Genomic DNA, 18,790 nt, shown 5'->3' with positions numbered 1-18,790 from the left:
ATGAATATTGTTTGATAGGAATGACGAGTTTCAAACAGCTCAAGTGAAATATCTAAAGCGTAATTAATATGTTGTAAGGAATACTGTGCACGGGTAAGTTGTTTTCAAGGAAAGTAGTGCACATTTGACGGAAAAGGGTGATGATGATAGAATCTTCACTGGACGCTTGAAAAGATAAAACTTGACACACAGAGAATGTAATGAATTCACAAGTGCTTTCCCTTTGATGTTGAGTAGTTGAAACAGAATTGTTCATTGATGTAAGAAGTATTTTAAACAAATTGTGAAACATATGACTTTCAGGTTCTGGAGTACCTGCAATGCTGCATGAACCATACTACATGATAAATAGTGCAAGTGTATTCAAGTGTTTACTCTTTGTTTTACCACCAAAATTATGAGATACTCATCTGTAACATTAATTTGTCCCAAGAGTAAGTGAGTGTTTACTTTATTACGACCTAAACGATGGACATTTAATTTCTCTTTGAAAATATTGCAGATTTCTACGCGAGTCGGAAGTGACGTTTGGGGAATTACCCGTCTGCAGTGGATTGACGAAACAAGACGAATTTATCGGATCCATCCAACGAAAAGACATAATGCGACTTACTGTTAAAGTACTGAACGGAGACGAATGTACAATTGCCGTGAGTTTAATCAGTGTATTCTTAGTCAACATGATCGATAGTCCAGAATACGTGAAAGCCAAAAGAATAGGAGGAAATCCCGTGTGTTTGTTTATCTTCGCCTAAGACCAACCTACCTCGGTGTGAAACCGTAAGTAGGTATTCATATGGTACTTAAAAGTAAAGCTTGATCGTGCAGCCACACTTGACCAGACTTTTTAGACTTCTACATTTTTGCCTTACAATGACATAGAGCGTTGTCAAATGTCATGTAGATTACTTAGATATGAGGGTAGTTACCAGCTTCTTTTAGGTGTATTACAAAGTCGATACTTCACCCTTGATGGATTGTGTGGCAGTGTAGCTTCCCAGTTGTTGACACTGGGCGGTGGAGTAGCTTAGTGGTTAAAGCGTTCACTTGTCACGCAGAAGACCAAGGTTTGATTCCCCACATGGGTACTATGTGTGAACCTCTCTAATTATTTGCATGAATATGGCTACTGACATAAACAATTAAAAACATGTAGGTATCTGTTGATGCTCAATCTTGCATATTTGGTTTCAAAAGGCGTATATGACAACATGGTATAATGTTTGTAACAAGATGTTAATGTAAGTTCACCGGTATTATGCATGAAAGTAAACCTGCATTTTCTGAGGGCTAACTCTTACTTAGTTTCTTGGAAAATATTTCTTTGACAACTGGTGAAATAATCACTTGCATTGGGTTTCTGGGTAAGAATACAACCTATCAAAGGCTTTTGGTGGACAGGCTAAGTGACTTAGAGTTGGATACAGTACAACCAGAAATTATTGAGAATTTAAGATTGTAATTTTTTTTTTTTCACTCATTACTCACGCATTAAATGTGAATATTAGCAGAACATAACTCCAGATTCAAAGATAGATGAACAGTTAGTATTTTGTCAAGTCACCATGGGCAGCAATGCAGGCTTCAATGCGGTGGGGCATACTACTGATCAAAGAAGTTAGAAAGTTGTGGTCCATGCTGTCCCAATATCGGACCACCTCTTCTTTCATTTCAGCAGGGGCGGTGGGGTAGCCTAGTGGTTAAAGCGTTGTCTCGTCACACGAAGACCCGGGTTCGAATCCCCACATGGGTAAAATGTGTGAAGCCCATTTCTGGTGTCCCCCGCCGTGATGTTGCTGGAATATTGCTAAAAGCGGCGTAAAACCAAACTCAGTCAGTCAGTCATTTCAGCAATATTTGTCAGATTTTTCTTATTGACACTTTCCTTCATAAGTCCCCAAACATTTTCTATTGGATTTAGGTCAGGGCTATAGCTTGGCCAATCTAATAATGTCATATTTTGGGTCCGAAACCAGGCCTGTGAATGCTTTGAACGATGTTTTGGGTCGTTGTCCTGCTGGAAAATCAAAAAATTTCCATAGAACACGTGAGCAGATGGAAGTAATGTCCCTCGAGAATATCTGTTTACCGCTCACTGTTCATATTCCCTTCAAATACACAGAGGGGCGTTGCCCCTAACACAGATATGCCACCCCACACGTTAAATTTCAGACTGTACTTTGGGCGCTGATACAAAGGTTTTTCAGTTTGTTTGGTCCAGAATTTCAGTGTATTAGGAAACAGCCACACAAAACTTTCATCTGAGTAAATCACATTGTCCCAGTAAAATTTCTATGCTGTAAGCACCACTTCAACCTTCGCTCCTTTTGTTCAGGTTTCATGGTTGGTGATGGAATTCCTCGAATTTCCTGCCAACCCATTGCATGCAGCTCAGTTCTAATTGTCTCCTTACAGACAGCCACAGTTCCACTATCAATCATATCCAGCCTTCAGTTTTCTAAACTCCTTCATTTGTTTTTAGAAACAAGAATACCAAGCCGCCTCCTGTCACCGACAGTCAATTTTCTGGGCCTACCTGCGCCTCCCTGGTGCTCAATGCCATATTTTTCAAAACACGAAAAACAGTGGACAAAGGGATGCCTGTTCTACTTGAAATCACTTTAGCTGATCTGATGTCCTTGTTATAATATTCTAAAATCACCCTCCACTTCTCTAAATCATCCATACTGAGGATCACTGAAAATGGCATCTGCTAGCAAGTAAACAAAGGGGGATAACTCTTCACAAACTAATGAAAAAGGATTAACAGAGTTGTCTCTCTTGATTGAAACCAAGCACTTGATAGCTGGTCAAGGTTGTTTATACTAGAAATCCAATTAAACATATTCCTAAAATTCTCAATAATTTCTGGTTGCACTATAAGTTAGAAGTAGGTTTGTTGCATGTCGTCATATCCCAATTGCATCAATACAGGAAAGAGAATATTCCACAGATTATTTTACGTCAAGGGTAGTGGTGTTCTGATGATCGAAAATAATAAAAAATCGATCGAAAGAAGGATTAAAAATAATTATCAATTGTAAAAGACATATTTTTGATTAATCAGAATTTAGTTCTATAAGTATAACACACTTGAATGAAGTAAAGTAACTATTAAATTTGACGAATATTCAGGATACTCATGAATGATGGTATATATATGTAATGATATAGAATACAATAATCAAGTAATGAGAAGAAGACAGAAAGCATTGTAAAATTTAACACTTTTATTGTTTAATCACAATTCCAGTGTCTTTCTCTGTATGACAGTATTAGTTATAAAAAACATAAATTGGAAAAAAAACCTGGGGAAAACCCCTTAAAATTGGTGATTACATTAAAAATGTATATACTTCGATTATAATCGATAATCATTCACCACAATTCCTCCGGTATCGATAGTGGATTTGGGTTCCGATTCCCAACACTAGTCAAGGGCCAGTTTTCTGGTAGTTCCCGTTACAGTATATCTCATACCTAGTCTGTAGTTTAAACTTGTAGGGGTGTCTATGGCATGCTGTATATTTACATGTTGACTTGTATATTACTATACGCTAAATTTTCTTAAGGACCTGAAGTCTTATGGGTCCTGATGGCAGTCTTGTGTTATTTATGTTTTCAGCTCTGCCCAATGGAATAGCTGAAAATTTTACTCTTGGGATATATTGCATGTGTGTGTTGCAGGCATCACCCAGCAGCTATGTCACTGACATCAAACAACAGGTGGCAGCCCTCATGTCAATTCCCATTGCTAACCAGAAGCTGCTGTACAAGGGAAAGCCAATGGCAGGTGAGGCTGTGATAGTTCTTCAATGTTTGAAAAAATGTCTTAAATATGTTTTTTTAAGCCTAATGTCCAGTGTGGATGGGATTGTTCTTAGAACTGTACTGTATTTAACATGCTGCCACCAAATCCCCCTCCCCCACTTTCATATTTATTTCCTTATGAGAAATGACCATACCCTCCCCACTTTCATATTTATTTCCTTATGAGAAATGACCATACCCTATATGGTCTTGGAATCAGTTAATATTTGATAAAATAGAACTGTCATTTTTTAATGCTCCACTCAACGAACTCACACTAACCCCCCAGTTGTGATAATTTTTGGTGCTGCCTCCTCATTCTGTCTTTTTTGTCACATCCCTTCCCCTACTCCTATCAATAAATAACCAGTCCTTCAGAAAAGTCACTTAATTTTAAGAAATTCCCCAAATGGATAGCTTGACAGTTGAATTTCTTTAGGGGTTACCCTTTGCCCTTCTAACTAACTCACCTGAGTAATATTTGCTTCCTTGGAATGAATTCATATAATCTTTTTAATATTTTAATTTCATTTTAAATTTTCCCAAGTTGATCATTTTAGGGTTAAAAAGTTGGGAAAGAGTTCCTTCCGTTCACCCAACCCTAAACCTAACCCTAACTTCAATTTTGGACTTTTAGTCATTTTGTGAATTCCCTTGTAATTGTTGTTTTAAGTTTGGTTTATAATTTTAGTATATTTATAAATATTATTTGGGATGGGGGTACGGGAGGAACTCTTACCAGATGGTGATTCAGATTGTTGTAGAAAACATTGTATGTGATCATTTGCATTTTGTGTAGCTAGACGATTAGGGAGTGTGTTCATCATCATAATGCTCTATTTGTTTGTGTAGACAGTAAACAACTGAGTGAGTACAATATAGAAGATGGCAGCAAACTGACAGTGGTTTCACGTCCCGGCTCGGCCACCTCAGCCTCTTCAGCTGACAGTGTTTCAAAAACAGTGTCTCCAGACACAGGTGCCAGTGCCCCTGTCTGGACCAAACTGCAGACATTCCTGCGAAGACATTATACAGAGAAGGATGCCGACTTAGTGCTTGCAGAATTCAGAAAGGTACATTGACAATTCGTCTGAAAACCACTGGACCCTATTGTTGTCCCTTCTATCCAGCCATTACAGTAACGCTATGGTCCTAAGTAAAGCAAGTCTAGATTTTCCACAGGTTTCAAAACTCCAGTCTCACATGGACTGATGCTTGTTTTTATCAAAGCTGGACATTTTCATGACTAAAATAGGTAGTCATAATAGATCTTGGGTGGAACAAGGGAGATAACTTGAGGATAGGGTCTGCTATGTGTTGATGTGTAAACAGACCTTGCTTTTAGTCAGTACCTACTGTAATGTAACCTGACAACATTGCTTTTGACTCTCTGGGCCTGCTTACAGTTCCACTGCTTCCAAAGAGCAACATATTTTGTCATGTTGTTTGTTATATGCATTTAAACAACTGGAACCTACAAACACCTTCATACATTAAGTTTGAAATAGTTTAAAGTTTAAATTTTGCATGGTGGACAGTCTGATTCTTGAAATGATGTGTTATAAGAATTAAAATGGATGTGAGTTAAGTTTCACATGAATTTTGCAGGAATTAGTTTCAGTGATTCACAAACATTTCCTCATGTCTCAATGTTTTGGCATCCAATCACAATTTTTAATGACTTGTTAATCTTGTCTGATATTTTTGGAACATTTTTAACTGGATCACTAATTTCATTTTCGTTTTACCCTTTGCAGGATTTCAACAAAGGCCTGGCCAGCTTGAGTTTAGATGACATAGAGAGACTAGCCGCTTCTAAAATGAGAGGCACAGGAGACAGATAGTACTTAGTGATTGTGTGAGAGAACGACGCAAAGACTCGAAACTCAATGGTGGTGATAATGTCAATGCCTAATCATGTGATTAGCTTGAAGCTAACGTGTCTGTTACCATGGTTACCAATAGCATGATGTGAAATCCGACTTTCACATGGAAGTCATCCTGATTAAATCATTGGAGTACAAGGAAGTTTGTTTTTCATTTTGACTTTGCATTGCTGATCGAACATGTGATACGTGAGTGTAATGTCAGAACCATCTAATTGATCAGGATAATGGTGATTATGAAAATCTATTTCTTAACTTGCTATGATAAAGTGCATTGAGGACATCAAACTCATCATGACTGTTGCAGTTGACGGTGTTGGTGCAGTAGATATGAGTATAATGATATAAATGATACGCATGTTTCATTATGTAGCATGTCATTCTGATTTGCTACCCTCAAAGACTGGGGGAAAGGACAACATTCAAGATCTGGGTTAGAATTGATCTTTAGTAACCCATGCTTGTCGTAAGCGGCGATCGGGTGGTCAGGCTTGCTGACTGGTTGACAAGTCATCGGTTCCCAATTGCACAGATCGATGCTCATGCTGTTGATCACTGGATTGTCTGGTCCCGACTCGATTATTTACAGACTGCCACCATATAGCTGGAATGTTGCTGAGTGTGGCGTAAAACTAAATCACTCACTCAGTTACACATGTGGAAAAAAATGGATATTTATTTACTTTTGAAAAGGAATATGCTAAGACTGATATGCAGACATACACAACTATCTTACATTGAGACTTTAGAGTATATAAAATATGAAATAGATCATCTATCCCCTGCATGGTGTAATTCCTCTCCTTGGTGAGTCTCTTAACATATTTCATTCCCAAGCCAAGTTTTGAGGAAGTTCTTCTAGTTATTACTTATTCACACTACAAAGAGAAAATGAAGAGAAAGGTGTGAAGTGTCAACACTGCAGAGAAACTTAAATGAAGGCAGCCTTTTGTTCAGATAACATGCAATCAATTTGTAATGTCATGAACAATTGATGGCATATATTTCTGTGATGTTGTGTGACATCAGTTGACCAATCAGCATTGAGGATGGCTAAAATGCACTTGTGCAAATATCAAAGTTAATACACCAGATCATTTCGTCCTTGTTTGTAATATTGTTTAATTGTATCCCATATGTATATCTCTGTATCATGTTTGTCTTTACACTTTATAAGTGAAGTAGGTGGAGAAATGTATGATTGAAGGTGTATTTATAGTAAGAGTGAGGAAATAGTTAAGCATATGAAGATGGCAGCTGTAATTTTGTACAGAGGGCCCACACTGATCACTGGATGTGAGCAATCCTGTGTATCCCAAGTAGCAGGAACTGATGTGCATAGTAGTATCCCTCATGTATGCAACCCATTACAGACTGTTACAGTTGTTTTGTAAGTCACCAGTGTGGTGGGGGCAGCAGTGCATCTTGCTAGGTGCAGGCTACTGTTGCGCTTATTTGATCAGGCTGCTGACTGATTCCCGCTTCTACCAGTGAAGATCCAGGTTAGAATTGATCTTCAGTAACCCATGCTTGTCATAAGAGGTGACTAACATGATTGGGTGGTTGGGCTCGCTGACTTGGTTGACACCTGTCATCGTATCCCAGTTGGGTAGAACGATACTCATAATGTTCACTGGATTGTCTGATCCAGACTCAATTTCTTACAGACCGTCACCACGTAGCTGGAATATTGCTGAGTGCGGCATTAAACAACAAACCTACCAACCAATGATTCCTGCTTCACAGATCTCGCATGCATCTTTGATCCTTATGGTTTTAGTTGTGTCAGGATAGCTTACACCAAACTCTGTCCTTATCCTTTGGATCGCTTTGTGATTAAGCTTCCCTTTACAATCATTAGGGTTATGAATCCCTTGTTGATGCTTAGGGTTTGTTGTGAGGTTGGGTGTTGGTCAGCACTATTTTTAAAGCATACATGTCACATTTTGTCAAGTTTCAGGTTTCATAGGTGTACTGTTACACACTCATACCGTGAGGAGTGGGCAGAATAGCTGAGGTGTATTAAATGATACAGCTTAATAAATCTGTTATTCCAGAACTTGGTTAATCCGGGTGATTTCACTGGCAGTGGTACGATTCAGTCACTTGTATAGCGTCAGCTATGGTGTTAGACGTTCACTCCAAGATGCTTCATAATCAGGTCGCTCCAGTTGTAGGGTCGTGAAACCTTCAGTCAGATCTCTGCCCTCAAACAGGGTCATGCCTCTGCAGGTCAAGGCTAAATTCAAAACTTGAAAAACCTTTTTACCTTGTGCACACAGCTTAGGCAAGGAAGATGTGGAATTGGCCTTAAACTTATATTGTCACAGTACTGATTTTTAACCAATCACAACCAATGGTGATTGTCGATTGTAAAATTAGAAATAGTTGTGTAGAATTTACTTGATGTTCGTCAGTTGTTTACCTATTCTACTGATGTTGTGTCAGGGATATTCTGTGTCAACACTGGGGCGAAATAAGACTAATTGCTTGGATTGGATGTCATGAAAATAGTACCTGATGTTATCATTGATTTGGAGTAGTTCAAAGCTAAAAGGGGCCTAGTGGTAGCCTAATGGTTAGAGCGTCTGCTTGTCTTGCTGAAGACCAGGGCCTAGATTTTCGAAGCTCTCTTAGAGCTAAGATAGTCGTAAGTTAATGTTAATGTATGGCACTTACGATTATCTTAGCGCTAAGACAGCTTTGAAAATCTAGGCCCAGGGTTTGATTCTCCACATTGCTAAAAACAGTGTAAAACCATACTCACTCGCTAAAGTTTAAAGTTACGTAAACAATTCAACATAGTTTTTGTCCTCCAGGTTTTGTAAACATGGTGGAAAATTGAAATGTCCTTATCCATAGTTAAGTGGTATGTTTGTGTATGTGCCTATATACTATTATTCTGTTGCAAAGTTGCATCCTATAACCGTGTAAGGATCCGCTGGTCATTAGTTTTAATCCCATGCTAATCCTTAATAACTCGTGGTGTGTCAGCACCATACCTATAGAGGGTCTCCCCAGGCTGCTAAACATCAACACACCATTGGCAGTGGGGTAGCCTGGTGTGTTAGCCTAGTGGTTAGAGCGTTTTTGCTCTTCATGCCGAAGACCCAGGTTCAATTCCTCGCATGGGTACAATGTGCGAAGCCCATTTCTAGTGTCCCCTGCTGTGATATTGCTGGAATAATGCTAAAAGTGGCGTAAAACCAGACTCACTCGCTCACTCAACAAACCGAGATATAACTGGCATGTTCCAAGCAGTCTCCAGCCAAACCAGCTCAACAAATGGGGGCAGGGATTTGGCCTAGCGGTTAAGTGTCATCATCACAAATTTTCTCTCATTCCTCACATGGGTACAATTGTGATGCCCTTTTCAATTGTCCCAAAAATGTTTTTATTTAGTAGACTATAGCTGAAGGTTGCATAAATATGTTAGTCTAATGGATGATTTTATGAAGCGATTATGTGACATCACTGTCGATATTCAAGATGTTTGAACCCAATGTTTATGGTAATGCTTGAGTTTTATGAATGTGTGATGTTACAATGGTTACAGAGACAGTGTGGAATATGTATTACCTGTGCCAAAAACTAAACATCTGCATCTGTTAATTTTAATGAGCACTGTTAAATCCCTATGTTGCCTTTGTATGAAGTAAATGAAAGTGTCAATAAAAGATAAAACAAATTTCTAACAATGTCATTCTTGTGTTGCAAACATGTTACACAATGTTACCAATGTTTTATAAACCTATAACCTACAACCACTTTGGGCCATAGTACTGTAGCTTTCTGGTGTCTCAGAACCTTATGAGAAGAACTATTTTCATGTGAGACACAGGACTTTTGAATTGTAAGACCTGCTTTCAGATTTTTCAAGTTGAATATGAAGACTGCTTTTACAATCAAATTGTATGAATAGCCTTTTGATATGCATCTAAGTTTGATGTTCGACAGGGTAAAAGTCATTATTAGTTTGCACATAATCTGAAGTGAACCTGCATCCTCACATATTTGAAATAAACGCTGAAGACCCGGGTTCGATTCCCCACTTGGGTACAATGTGTAAAGCCCATTTTGGGTGTCTGGAATATTGCTAAAAGCGGCGTAAAACTAAACTAACTCTCTCACTCAGTCTTTTATTTCATTATATACAGCGACGAAAGTATTGTTTCACTACACGTGCCAATTTTGTCTTATATTTTGTTTTATTTCTTGCATTTAGACAGTCAATATGGAAATTAAAACACCCTTCCTTAGTCTTGTTGAAAATAGAAAAACATAAAGTTAGAGATTTAACATTTTCAGTCATCAAATCAGTGTATAATAATATCAATAGTTTGGATTGACCTTCTTATACACTGTGAAAATCTGGCTTTCAAATGGTCTTGACTCTTACACTAATGTTGGTTGACACATGTCATCGGTTCCCAATTGCGCAGATCGATGCTCATGCTGTTGATCACTGGATTGTCTGGTCCAGACTCGATTATTTACAGACCGCCGCCATATTGCTGGAATATTGCTGAGTGCGGCGTAAAACTAAACTCACTCACTCACTCACTCACTCACTCACTCACACTAATGTCTGAGGTGACTAACAGTATTTGGTGAACACTCTTGAGGACTTGGTTGGTGCATGTCAGTGCATCCAAACTGCGTGGATCGATGCTCATAATGGATCACTGGATTGTCTGGTCCAGACTTGAATAATAGTAAACCACTGTCATAGTGCTAATCTTGTTAACCAACAAACACTGGCTGTGACACTGACTTCTATTTTAGTTTCTGGATGCCAGGGTATGTTTGGAATCCTGCTGAACATGGCATTACAGGATAAAGCAAATACAAAACATGGCATTATGATAACAATTTATTGACATTTTGTACAATTTTTACAACAAGAATGTGCAGATTGTGTACCATGTACACATTGTGTTCCTTGAATATTTTACAAACTCCACAAAACAATGACATAACATTGCAGCACTTGATAATGTTTCTGAGTGGCAACAGAGGCATTTGATGCAGCTGCCCTCACTGAAACTCAGGTAACCTGTTAGCACTGGAATAACATACTTAGTTATGGAAGCTTAGTATCACCAGATACGTAAACATTTATGGTATTTCAACTTTTATTACCTCCGGAAGGGGAGGTCACTCTCCCAAGATCTGACATCGCTAAAACAGCCTCAGAATCTATTGGTTTCCAAATGGTATATGTGTGATTTCAGTTTAGAAAAGTCATGATTTACATCAAATATTTGGTATCTTAGACTACACATTATTCCTGGAATTGAAACACTTTGAAATAAGATACAAGTGCATCAATGAAAAAGTCAAATATAAATAAACAAAATATGTAATTGTTAGGAAAAAAAAGAGTCATGGCTAAATTATATGAAATGCTAATAAAGAAAAGATGAATTCAATCTCTGTTAGACCAGAAATATACTTCTTGTCAACAGTGGCCAATGATGTGCACTTCTTACATGAGGGTGAGTGGAAAGTTTACATTCTTGGTAAAAATATTACCATCATCTTTTTATCCCCCGCAACGCGTTTTGCGGGGGGTATTAAAATGGACTTCGTCCGTCCGTCCGTCCGTGCACATTTGTCTTTTCTGGAGGAGAACTCTAAAACCGTTCAATATTTCTTCACCAAACTTGGCACATACATGGATCTGGTGGTGTACTGGTGCCTTTTGGTAGTTTTGGAATTCTGAATTAAATATTTTTGGCGTTTCCATGGCAAAAAGGTCGACTTTGACTGAAATTGGTGGTAGTGCTCTTTTCCGGAGCAGAACTCTAAAACCGTTCACTATTTCATCACCAACTTGGCACATATATAGATCTGGTGGTGTAGTGGTGCCTTTTGGTTGTTTTGGAATTCTGAATAAAATATTTTTGGCAATTCCAGGCTAAGTTTCACTTAGCCTGGAATTGGTGGTACGTGCAAATTTGTCTTTTCCAGAGGAGAACTCTAAAACCGTTCACTATTTCTTCACCAAACTTGGCACATACATGGATCTGGTGGTGTACTTGTGCCTTTTGGTAGTTTTGGAATTCTGAATAAAATATTTTTGGCGTTTCCATGGCAACAATTTTCACTTAGCCTGAAATTGTGGTTGTGCTCTTTTCCGGAGCAGAACTCTAAAACTGTTCACTATTTCTTCACCAAACTTGGCACATAGATAGATCTGGTGGTGTACTTGTGCCTTTTGGTAGTTTTGGAATTCTGAATAAAATATTTTTGGCGTTTCCATGGCAACAATTTTCACTTAGCCTGAAATTGTGGTTGTGCTCTTTTCCGGAGCAGAACTCTAAAACTGTTCACTATTTCTTCACCAAACTTGGCACATAGATAGATCTGGTGGTGTACTTGTGCCTTTTGGTAGTTTTGGAATTCTGAATAAAATATTTTTGGCGTTTCCATGGCAACAAGTTTGACTTAGACTGAAATTGGTGGTTGTGCTCTTTCCGTAGCAGAACTCTAAAACCATTCACTATTTCTTCACCAAACTTGGCACATAGATAGATCTGGTGGTGTACTGGTGCCTTTTGGTAGTTTTGGACTTCTGAATAAAATATTTTTGGCATTTCCATGCCAACAAGTTTGACATAGAATGAAATTGGTGACAGTGCTCCTTTCTGGAGCAGAACTTTCAAAACCTTTCAATACTCTCCTTCCACTTTTCTATATACACACATAGATATTTGACATAATCATAACTCGTAGACATAATCATGAAGAGTATTTTGCCATTGAGGGGGATATTGATGACTTTGTCTTCTTGTTCATACTGGTAATCCCATCTGTTTAAACAAAGCAGTCTGTTACAAAGCACCACTCACCTCATAATGAAGGAATGAAGTGCTCAGGATGTTATCATGTACTACGTCGCCATTAATAACTGATATGTGACAAGAGTTTTATGGACGGAAATAACATTGTCATATAAAACAACTTTAACCCCACTGCAATTGGAATTTTATTTCTAAGTGTTTATTTCTGATATTACAATGTTCGAACAATGGAGTAAATCGGTTCTTGTTTATCTGGATTATGTCAAACCTTGATGAATCTGTCCCCACAAGAAAACAAATAAACATAAACATTTGGGTATCAAAATTAACAGCTGAATAACGAGATTATTTGGATTAATGACATAAATAATATTTGTAAACAGCTTTGGATCAGCAGAAACTGAACTTGGTCTGTGTAATGAGGTATTTAGTACGGTCTGTTCTATGAAGAGGGTATAGTTAAACAGGGTCTGCTCTGCATTCAACAGGATCTGTATGTGTTAAAAATGCCTTGTCATAATTAACATTTTTATATATAATAGCACATTAAACAAGGTCCGTATGTTAGGGTATTTAATACAGTTTCAATTTCACAGGATCTGTATTTAACATGGTTTGTATTTAACAGGTCTTATCTAACAGTCTATATATTTAGTAGGGTATTTAAAGCTAACAGGGTCTGTATTTGAAAGGGTCTGTATACAACAGGGTATATGTGTAAATGGGTTATCAGATGTAAAACATCTGAGAAAGAAATATAAGTGAAGAAATCTTGTAAATCCCCTGAGATTAATGTATGTTTCCTGTTCAGAAAGAGCTTGTGATAAAAGTTTAAGTGTACTTTCCAAACTAACAGTTCCATGAAGCAAAGTGAGGTTCAGCCATATTTCCAAAGGCAGAATTGGCATGTAAACCCCTTTATAAATACTGTATTATATACACTGTAACTAATATATCCATTACTTGATAAAACTATAAAAGGGTTGTAATTTCCACACAAAAATTGATCAAAATTTATCCTGCCGCATGCACAGGAAAATTAGATACACATTCTCTACACTGTCTGGATCGCCATGACCTATTCTGGTATAAACGGTATTTGACATTATCAAGGCCTACAGAGGTGGTAATAATTAAAACCAGAAAAATGACTGCACATGGAAATGACATGAAAACTTTTGACACAGCCCCCACGGTGGTACAACAGTAAACTTGGATGACTAATGTGTTGTGCAATAAATTATGTTGCTATGGAAAAATATCCAATGTTAGGAATATGTGGACACTGTTCAGTGCTTTTTTTTAAGGATGCATCTCATGTGACTTGAACACATTCAGCAGTGTCCATATAGGACATTAACATATGTAGGAGTCAAATGTATAATACCATTGCAAACTTATTATGCAAGAAGAATAACATGCATGGTATTCCTAAATAAATGAATGTTAAAAAACAAAAAGTATTAATAATAATAAATAGGATAGCGGCATTATCAACACAAATGAAGCCAGTCTAGAGTTTGTTTCCCACTTTTGAACTATGTGGAACAATATGCAGGGGTGAAATCATGTTTGGACCAACAGCTTTGTTTGTTTGTTGTTTACTGACACAGCAATATTCCAGCTCTATGGCGGTCTTGAAATAAGAGTAGAAAGAAACAGTTGACAAGAAGGGGTTGAACTTAGCCCAGTTTAAACTTAGCACAGATTGTTTAAAGGGTCAAGGTCATCTGTAACAAATTAAACTCAGGACAGATGGTTCAAAGGGTCAAGGTCATCTGTAACACATGACTTAAACTGAACCATATTGTTTAAAGGGTGAAGGTCATCTCTAGAACACAACATAGACATCTGGCCCCGATTTCTCGAAAAACAAACTTAAGTCTGAGTTTTGACTTAAGTTCAAATTTTTACTCAAATTTGAGAAAATGCATTTCCCAGAATGAACTGAAATCGATATTAAACTCAAACATAGTAGACAACTTGAGTTTGGTGAATAGAATACTGAAGTATTTTAGGCTTTTTTATTAAAAAATTGCAGCCGAGTTCAAAATTCAGCTGTTTCAAATTGCAAACTCAATTTGAAATTTTGAGTAAGAACTTAAGTTTGTTTCGAGAAATCGGGGCCTGGTCTATTTATTTCTTGAAAATGTCTATTATTCCGTCAAATTGAGCAATTCAGTGTATTGGTCCCATGCACCCTTCATGCACTCACTTGTAATATGTACACAAATATATCTTTACAAGAAATAAATATCTTTACATCACACATACTATTTACATATAAATACTGAAAATTGTCATGTTCATGGCATTTGCATGTCAATTATTTAGATAAATACAAATATAGACCATCATGCTAGTGAATTCTCTCAGGTGTTTTTGCACCAGTTGACTCCTCAAAATATGCCTGAAATGGCAAATATGAAGTCAATTTTCTCCAGTTGCTGCCTCAGTCTCACATGACTAAAGCGACTAAATCAATAATCAATCATTATAACAGGATATTACTATCCAGTAAGGCATCCATATTGGCCAACGAATAATGCAACTTTATGGCTTTATAGCTGTTATAAACCAAGGCATATGTTACAGTGAATTGGTACCTGTAAACTGCCAAATCACTGATCAGTCCTAGGAGTGTTATTGTGGTTTGATACCTCTGCATAACCAGTCAGATTAGCTGTTATAATTGAAGGCATGTTATAGTCAATTGATGCCTTTGAGCAGACAGAAAAATCAGCTGTTATAATTCAGTCTATGTCACAGAAAAGTAAGATCTAAGGTGACCTAACATACTTTTGTTGTATATGATTAATTACCTTGATTAGGATTCATTGATTAAATTAAAAATCATAATTCCTGTTTTGTTAAGCGAGGAATCACTGGACACATATATTTAGAGTCTTGGAACAGCATTTAGAAGTGATACACATGAAGGTGAGAGCTAATGGATGTCAACATCCGCAAATTCTCGCCTTAACGTGTGACATTTATTTAATAAAACAAAAACTGGTAGTGACAGTATAGCCACGTAAGTTATCTGAGTTTGGCGTGAAACCTATTCTTTCCTCTGCTTTCAAAGATCAGTTTGTGAAAGGCTCTTTTCCTTTGCTCTTTCATTACATGTTCCTGACAATCCAAACAATATGACACTAAATTCCCCAAATCACTTTGGTTACAAAAAAGCATTTTCATAATAGTGCAACTGAACTATGGTGGCAGTGATATGATGAACACAATTAGTTGCCCTGTAAACAGTATGTTTCACAAAGGTTGTACATGATAAATTTCTATACTTGAAGCATAATTGTTCATCCTTAGGAGTACATAACTAAGTAAAAACATGATGAAAATGTAAAACGAATTTAAACAGGATTTGACTTTGAACTCATGAAAGTTGTCATTTCAATAATACTTGACACTGAAAACATTATGGTGGATGCTATTCTTATAATGCCAACTTTGTCTTTTAACCCACTTAACAAAATAGAGTGCTTGATTATTTGGAAACAGTATCTTGCACTCTTTTAACAGTTTTATGAAATATTATTTAATGTGTAGATGGCTAGATGCTGAGTGGCTATGTTCAGATCAGTGAGTGAGCGAGCTTGGTTTGACTCCGTCTTGAACATTATTTCAGGAACACATGTAGCACTGTGTCCTACTGACAAGGATAAAAAGGCTTGGTTGAAGTCCATGAGCACAGTTATGGTCCTGGCAGACCCAGAATCATAATCAGGCTGAGCCGGGATTTGAACCCAGGGTTAGCCACAACTCATAATAAAATGCACCACTCAGACGTCAGAGTTATCCATGCTCCTGTTAATAAACAGACATCTTGTGTTGTAGTTATTGTGGGAATCATGCGCTGCTCTGTTGACTTGTGATTTCAAAATACCACCAGGTAAATCTTGCCCTTTTCTAGCAGTTTACTATACATGACTAGACAGCTTATTGGAAATTTTTCAAATATTTTTCAAAGTCTAAATTTTCGGGACAGGTTCCTGATCAATCCTCTGTCCACTCTCCATGTATTTCTAAAAATAGAATTTGGACATATCATCTGTATAAATATTTCTGTTGAGACGCAGATCAGGATTTGAAAATGATTATGGTTCAGACAAGGTGACTTGCTGAGGGCACAGTTGAAACATCACCCTGCTCTTTCTGGATCTGCCATTTCTCCTAGGCTTGTAACCATCCCAAACTAAAATGTCTAGTTATGCTTGGAACCTTCAAAGATTTAGTTTGAAGAGTGAGTGTTGTTGAAAATGGGCGCCTATCTTGTGATGAAACATGATGCTGATGATCCTGACGTTGAACTGACTCCTGCTATGAATGTCCACAGATCTGGCCGATCATTATCTCGGAGTATACAGCATTTATCTCCCCTTCCACATGATACACAGTCTGTGAGGGCTCTGTGTTGGAGGATGAAAGACTATGTTTAGATCCAATACCACTGGACGGGTTATAACTGGTTTTTGTCATGGACACCTGAAAAAATGACACACTTGATCAGTAATGCATTATCACTGAGAGAAAAAGATGAATCTTAAACTAGTAAGTGAATGAGAAATACAATTTCTCTCAAGCTTTTTAATTTTTTATCCATCCCCAAATTTGATACCTCATTTCGTCAACACAACGTGAGCTTGTTCACCAGCTAATCATTGTGGAATCAGAGAGTGAAACATTCAGCAGCATCCATACAGTTTCTCAGTGTGATACAAATATCTGATTACAGCATCTAGATAAGGACTTAAAATTGGTACCCAATCGTGGAGCAAAGTCCATTGGTAAAGTTGTTGAGCATTGGCTCATCATGCTCTAGCTCCAGGTTTGATTGTGTACATGGTATAATTTGTAAAGTCCATTTCTTGTGTCCCTTGCCATGATAAAATCTATTATTAAGTTGCATAAAATCACATCAAACTCATTCTCATGGTGGTGTGTGGTCCTGTGCATAGAGCCCAGGTCACAAATCAGTTGAAGTTAATTAATGCTGGTCACGGAGAGTCCTTGGATGGGTGACGTGTTTGGCAGCTTAACTCCAGAGAGTTTCAAGGACTTCTGGCCTGTCCCACTCAAGGCAAGCAAGTTTGGTAAAAAAGCACCGCTGTTCACTCAGCAGTGAATGGGTACCTGATGGGATAAGTCATATGTTTGTTAACCTTCTAGCACCTCACAGGCAGCTTAGGTTGCCTGATCATGCACATGTTCATGGATACAGGTGCTTTATAAATAGCTATTATTAATATCATTATCATTATCATTATCTTTTTCTCTTTTGAGGTTGGTGTTTACTTACTCTGTGGAAATGGCAAGCACATTTTCCTTGCAGGAAGTCTTTGTATCTGGCCATAGTCATGTTGAATGTGTCAACGATGCTGAAACCACTCTGCCTGGCGTACCTCAGTGTGGCCTGGTTGTGAGACAAGAGACGCAGCTGTTCTTTCTGAAAAGGAATTATTGAAACTTAAACAATGCCCCCTTTCGATTGATATATTTATTTCAAAATAATATCACATACATATAATGCATTTTAAAGGTATGAATTTGTATCAGTAAACATTAAAACATGGGCACTTAAGTCATAATCATGATAATAATGAATCCATTTATACCGCACCAGTTACCAGGCAATGGATCAGTATAATTCTCAGCTGTTTCTGTAGTATACAAGCTGCCTGCAAGGCATTGGAGGCACAGCACCTCAAGCACTCCTGGGTGAACGGAGACACAATTTGGAACCATGTAACCAGCCTAAGGAGACATTGCATGTAAAATGTGCTTCAGCACAGGGTAGGACAAAAAAACTCGAATCTCTCAGGCGTAAATTATCTATCTTCCCACTGTGGCCATTGCTTGTGGCCTGTGCACTGTACAAGCGTCACATGCCACCATATAATATATACGTCTGAAAACTATCCATTTGTGATGAAAATTTTGAAAAATGAGTTTTATAATTTTATCATGTTTGAACAGTGGAGTATACCTGTGACAGACAGTGGATACCACTGACCGGCTGGTGGAAGCCAGCTCCCAGCCCCTTGACCACAAGCTGGATCCCAGTCAGGCCCTCCCTGGAACAGGAAGTGCTGTGTTACCATATAAACTTCAGTGTTACTGTGGCAATGATGGCAAGATCATTTTTGGTGCCAATTTTCAACTCCATTATGCTTGGATGAAAGAAAGGGACAATATTAAAATCTTCTTGGTTTTTTTTAAGTTTGTCTGACGTCTGGATTTTGAAAGGGATGTCAGTGGTCAAAGCCATGAGAA

General features: G+C 37.7%; 2 protein-coding genes across 3 annotated transcripts in view; one reads left to right on the top strand and one right to left on the bottom strand.

The window, feature by feature from the left end:
• Nucleotides 1-91: 91 nt before the first annotated feature.
• Nucleotides 92-5,834, top strand: LOC124285293 (ubiquitin-like protein 4A). Of its 2 annotated transcripts, none has more exons than XM_046721491.1 (5): nt 92-197; nt 503-650; nt 3,688-3,793; nt 4,663-4,883; nt 5,568-5,834. In XM_046721491.1, exons 2-5 carry the CDS (start codon nt 603-605, stop codon nt 5,652-5,654), a joined length of 462 nt encoding a protein of 153 aa, XP_046577447.1. In that variant the 5' UTR covers nt 92-197; nt 503-602; the 3' UTR covers nt 5,655-5,834. The 2 variants fall into 2 exon arrangements, with proteins under 2 accessions (XP_046577447.1, XP_046577448.1); XM_046721492.1 differs by having other exon boundaries at nt 120-260.
• A 10,585-nt stretch (nt 5,835-16,419) lies between these two features.
• The window catches only part of LOC124285288 (cadherin-like and PC-esterase domain-containing protein 1), a 62,395-nt gene continuing 60,024 nt past the window's right edge, over nt 16,420-18,790 (bottom strand). The window contains exons 23-25 of the mRNA XM_046721485.1: nt 18,504-18,591; nt 17,817-17,963; nt 16,420-17,002 (exon numbers count right to left, since the gene is read on the bottom strand). Of these exons, the coding sequence (XP_046577441.1) occupies nt 16,838-17,002; nt 17,817-17,963; nt 18,504-18,591 (400 nt within the window). The 3' untranslated portion in view covers nt 16,420-16,837. The remainder of the gene's footprint in view (nt 17,003-17,816; nt 17,964-18,503; nt 18,592-18,790) is intronic.

This window comes from Haliotis rubra, unplaced genomic scaffold (genome assembly GCF_003918875.1).
Source record: "Haliotis rubra isolate DU_JTF1 unplaced genomic scaffold, ASM391887v1 Scf358, whole genome shotgun sequence".
Lineage (NCBI taxonomy): Eukaryota > Metazoa > Mollusca > Gastropoda > Lepetellida > Haliotidae > Haliotis > Haliotis rubra.
This window is presented reverse-complemented; position numbering and strand designations above follow the sequence as displayed.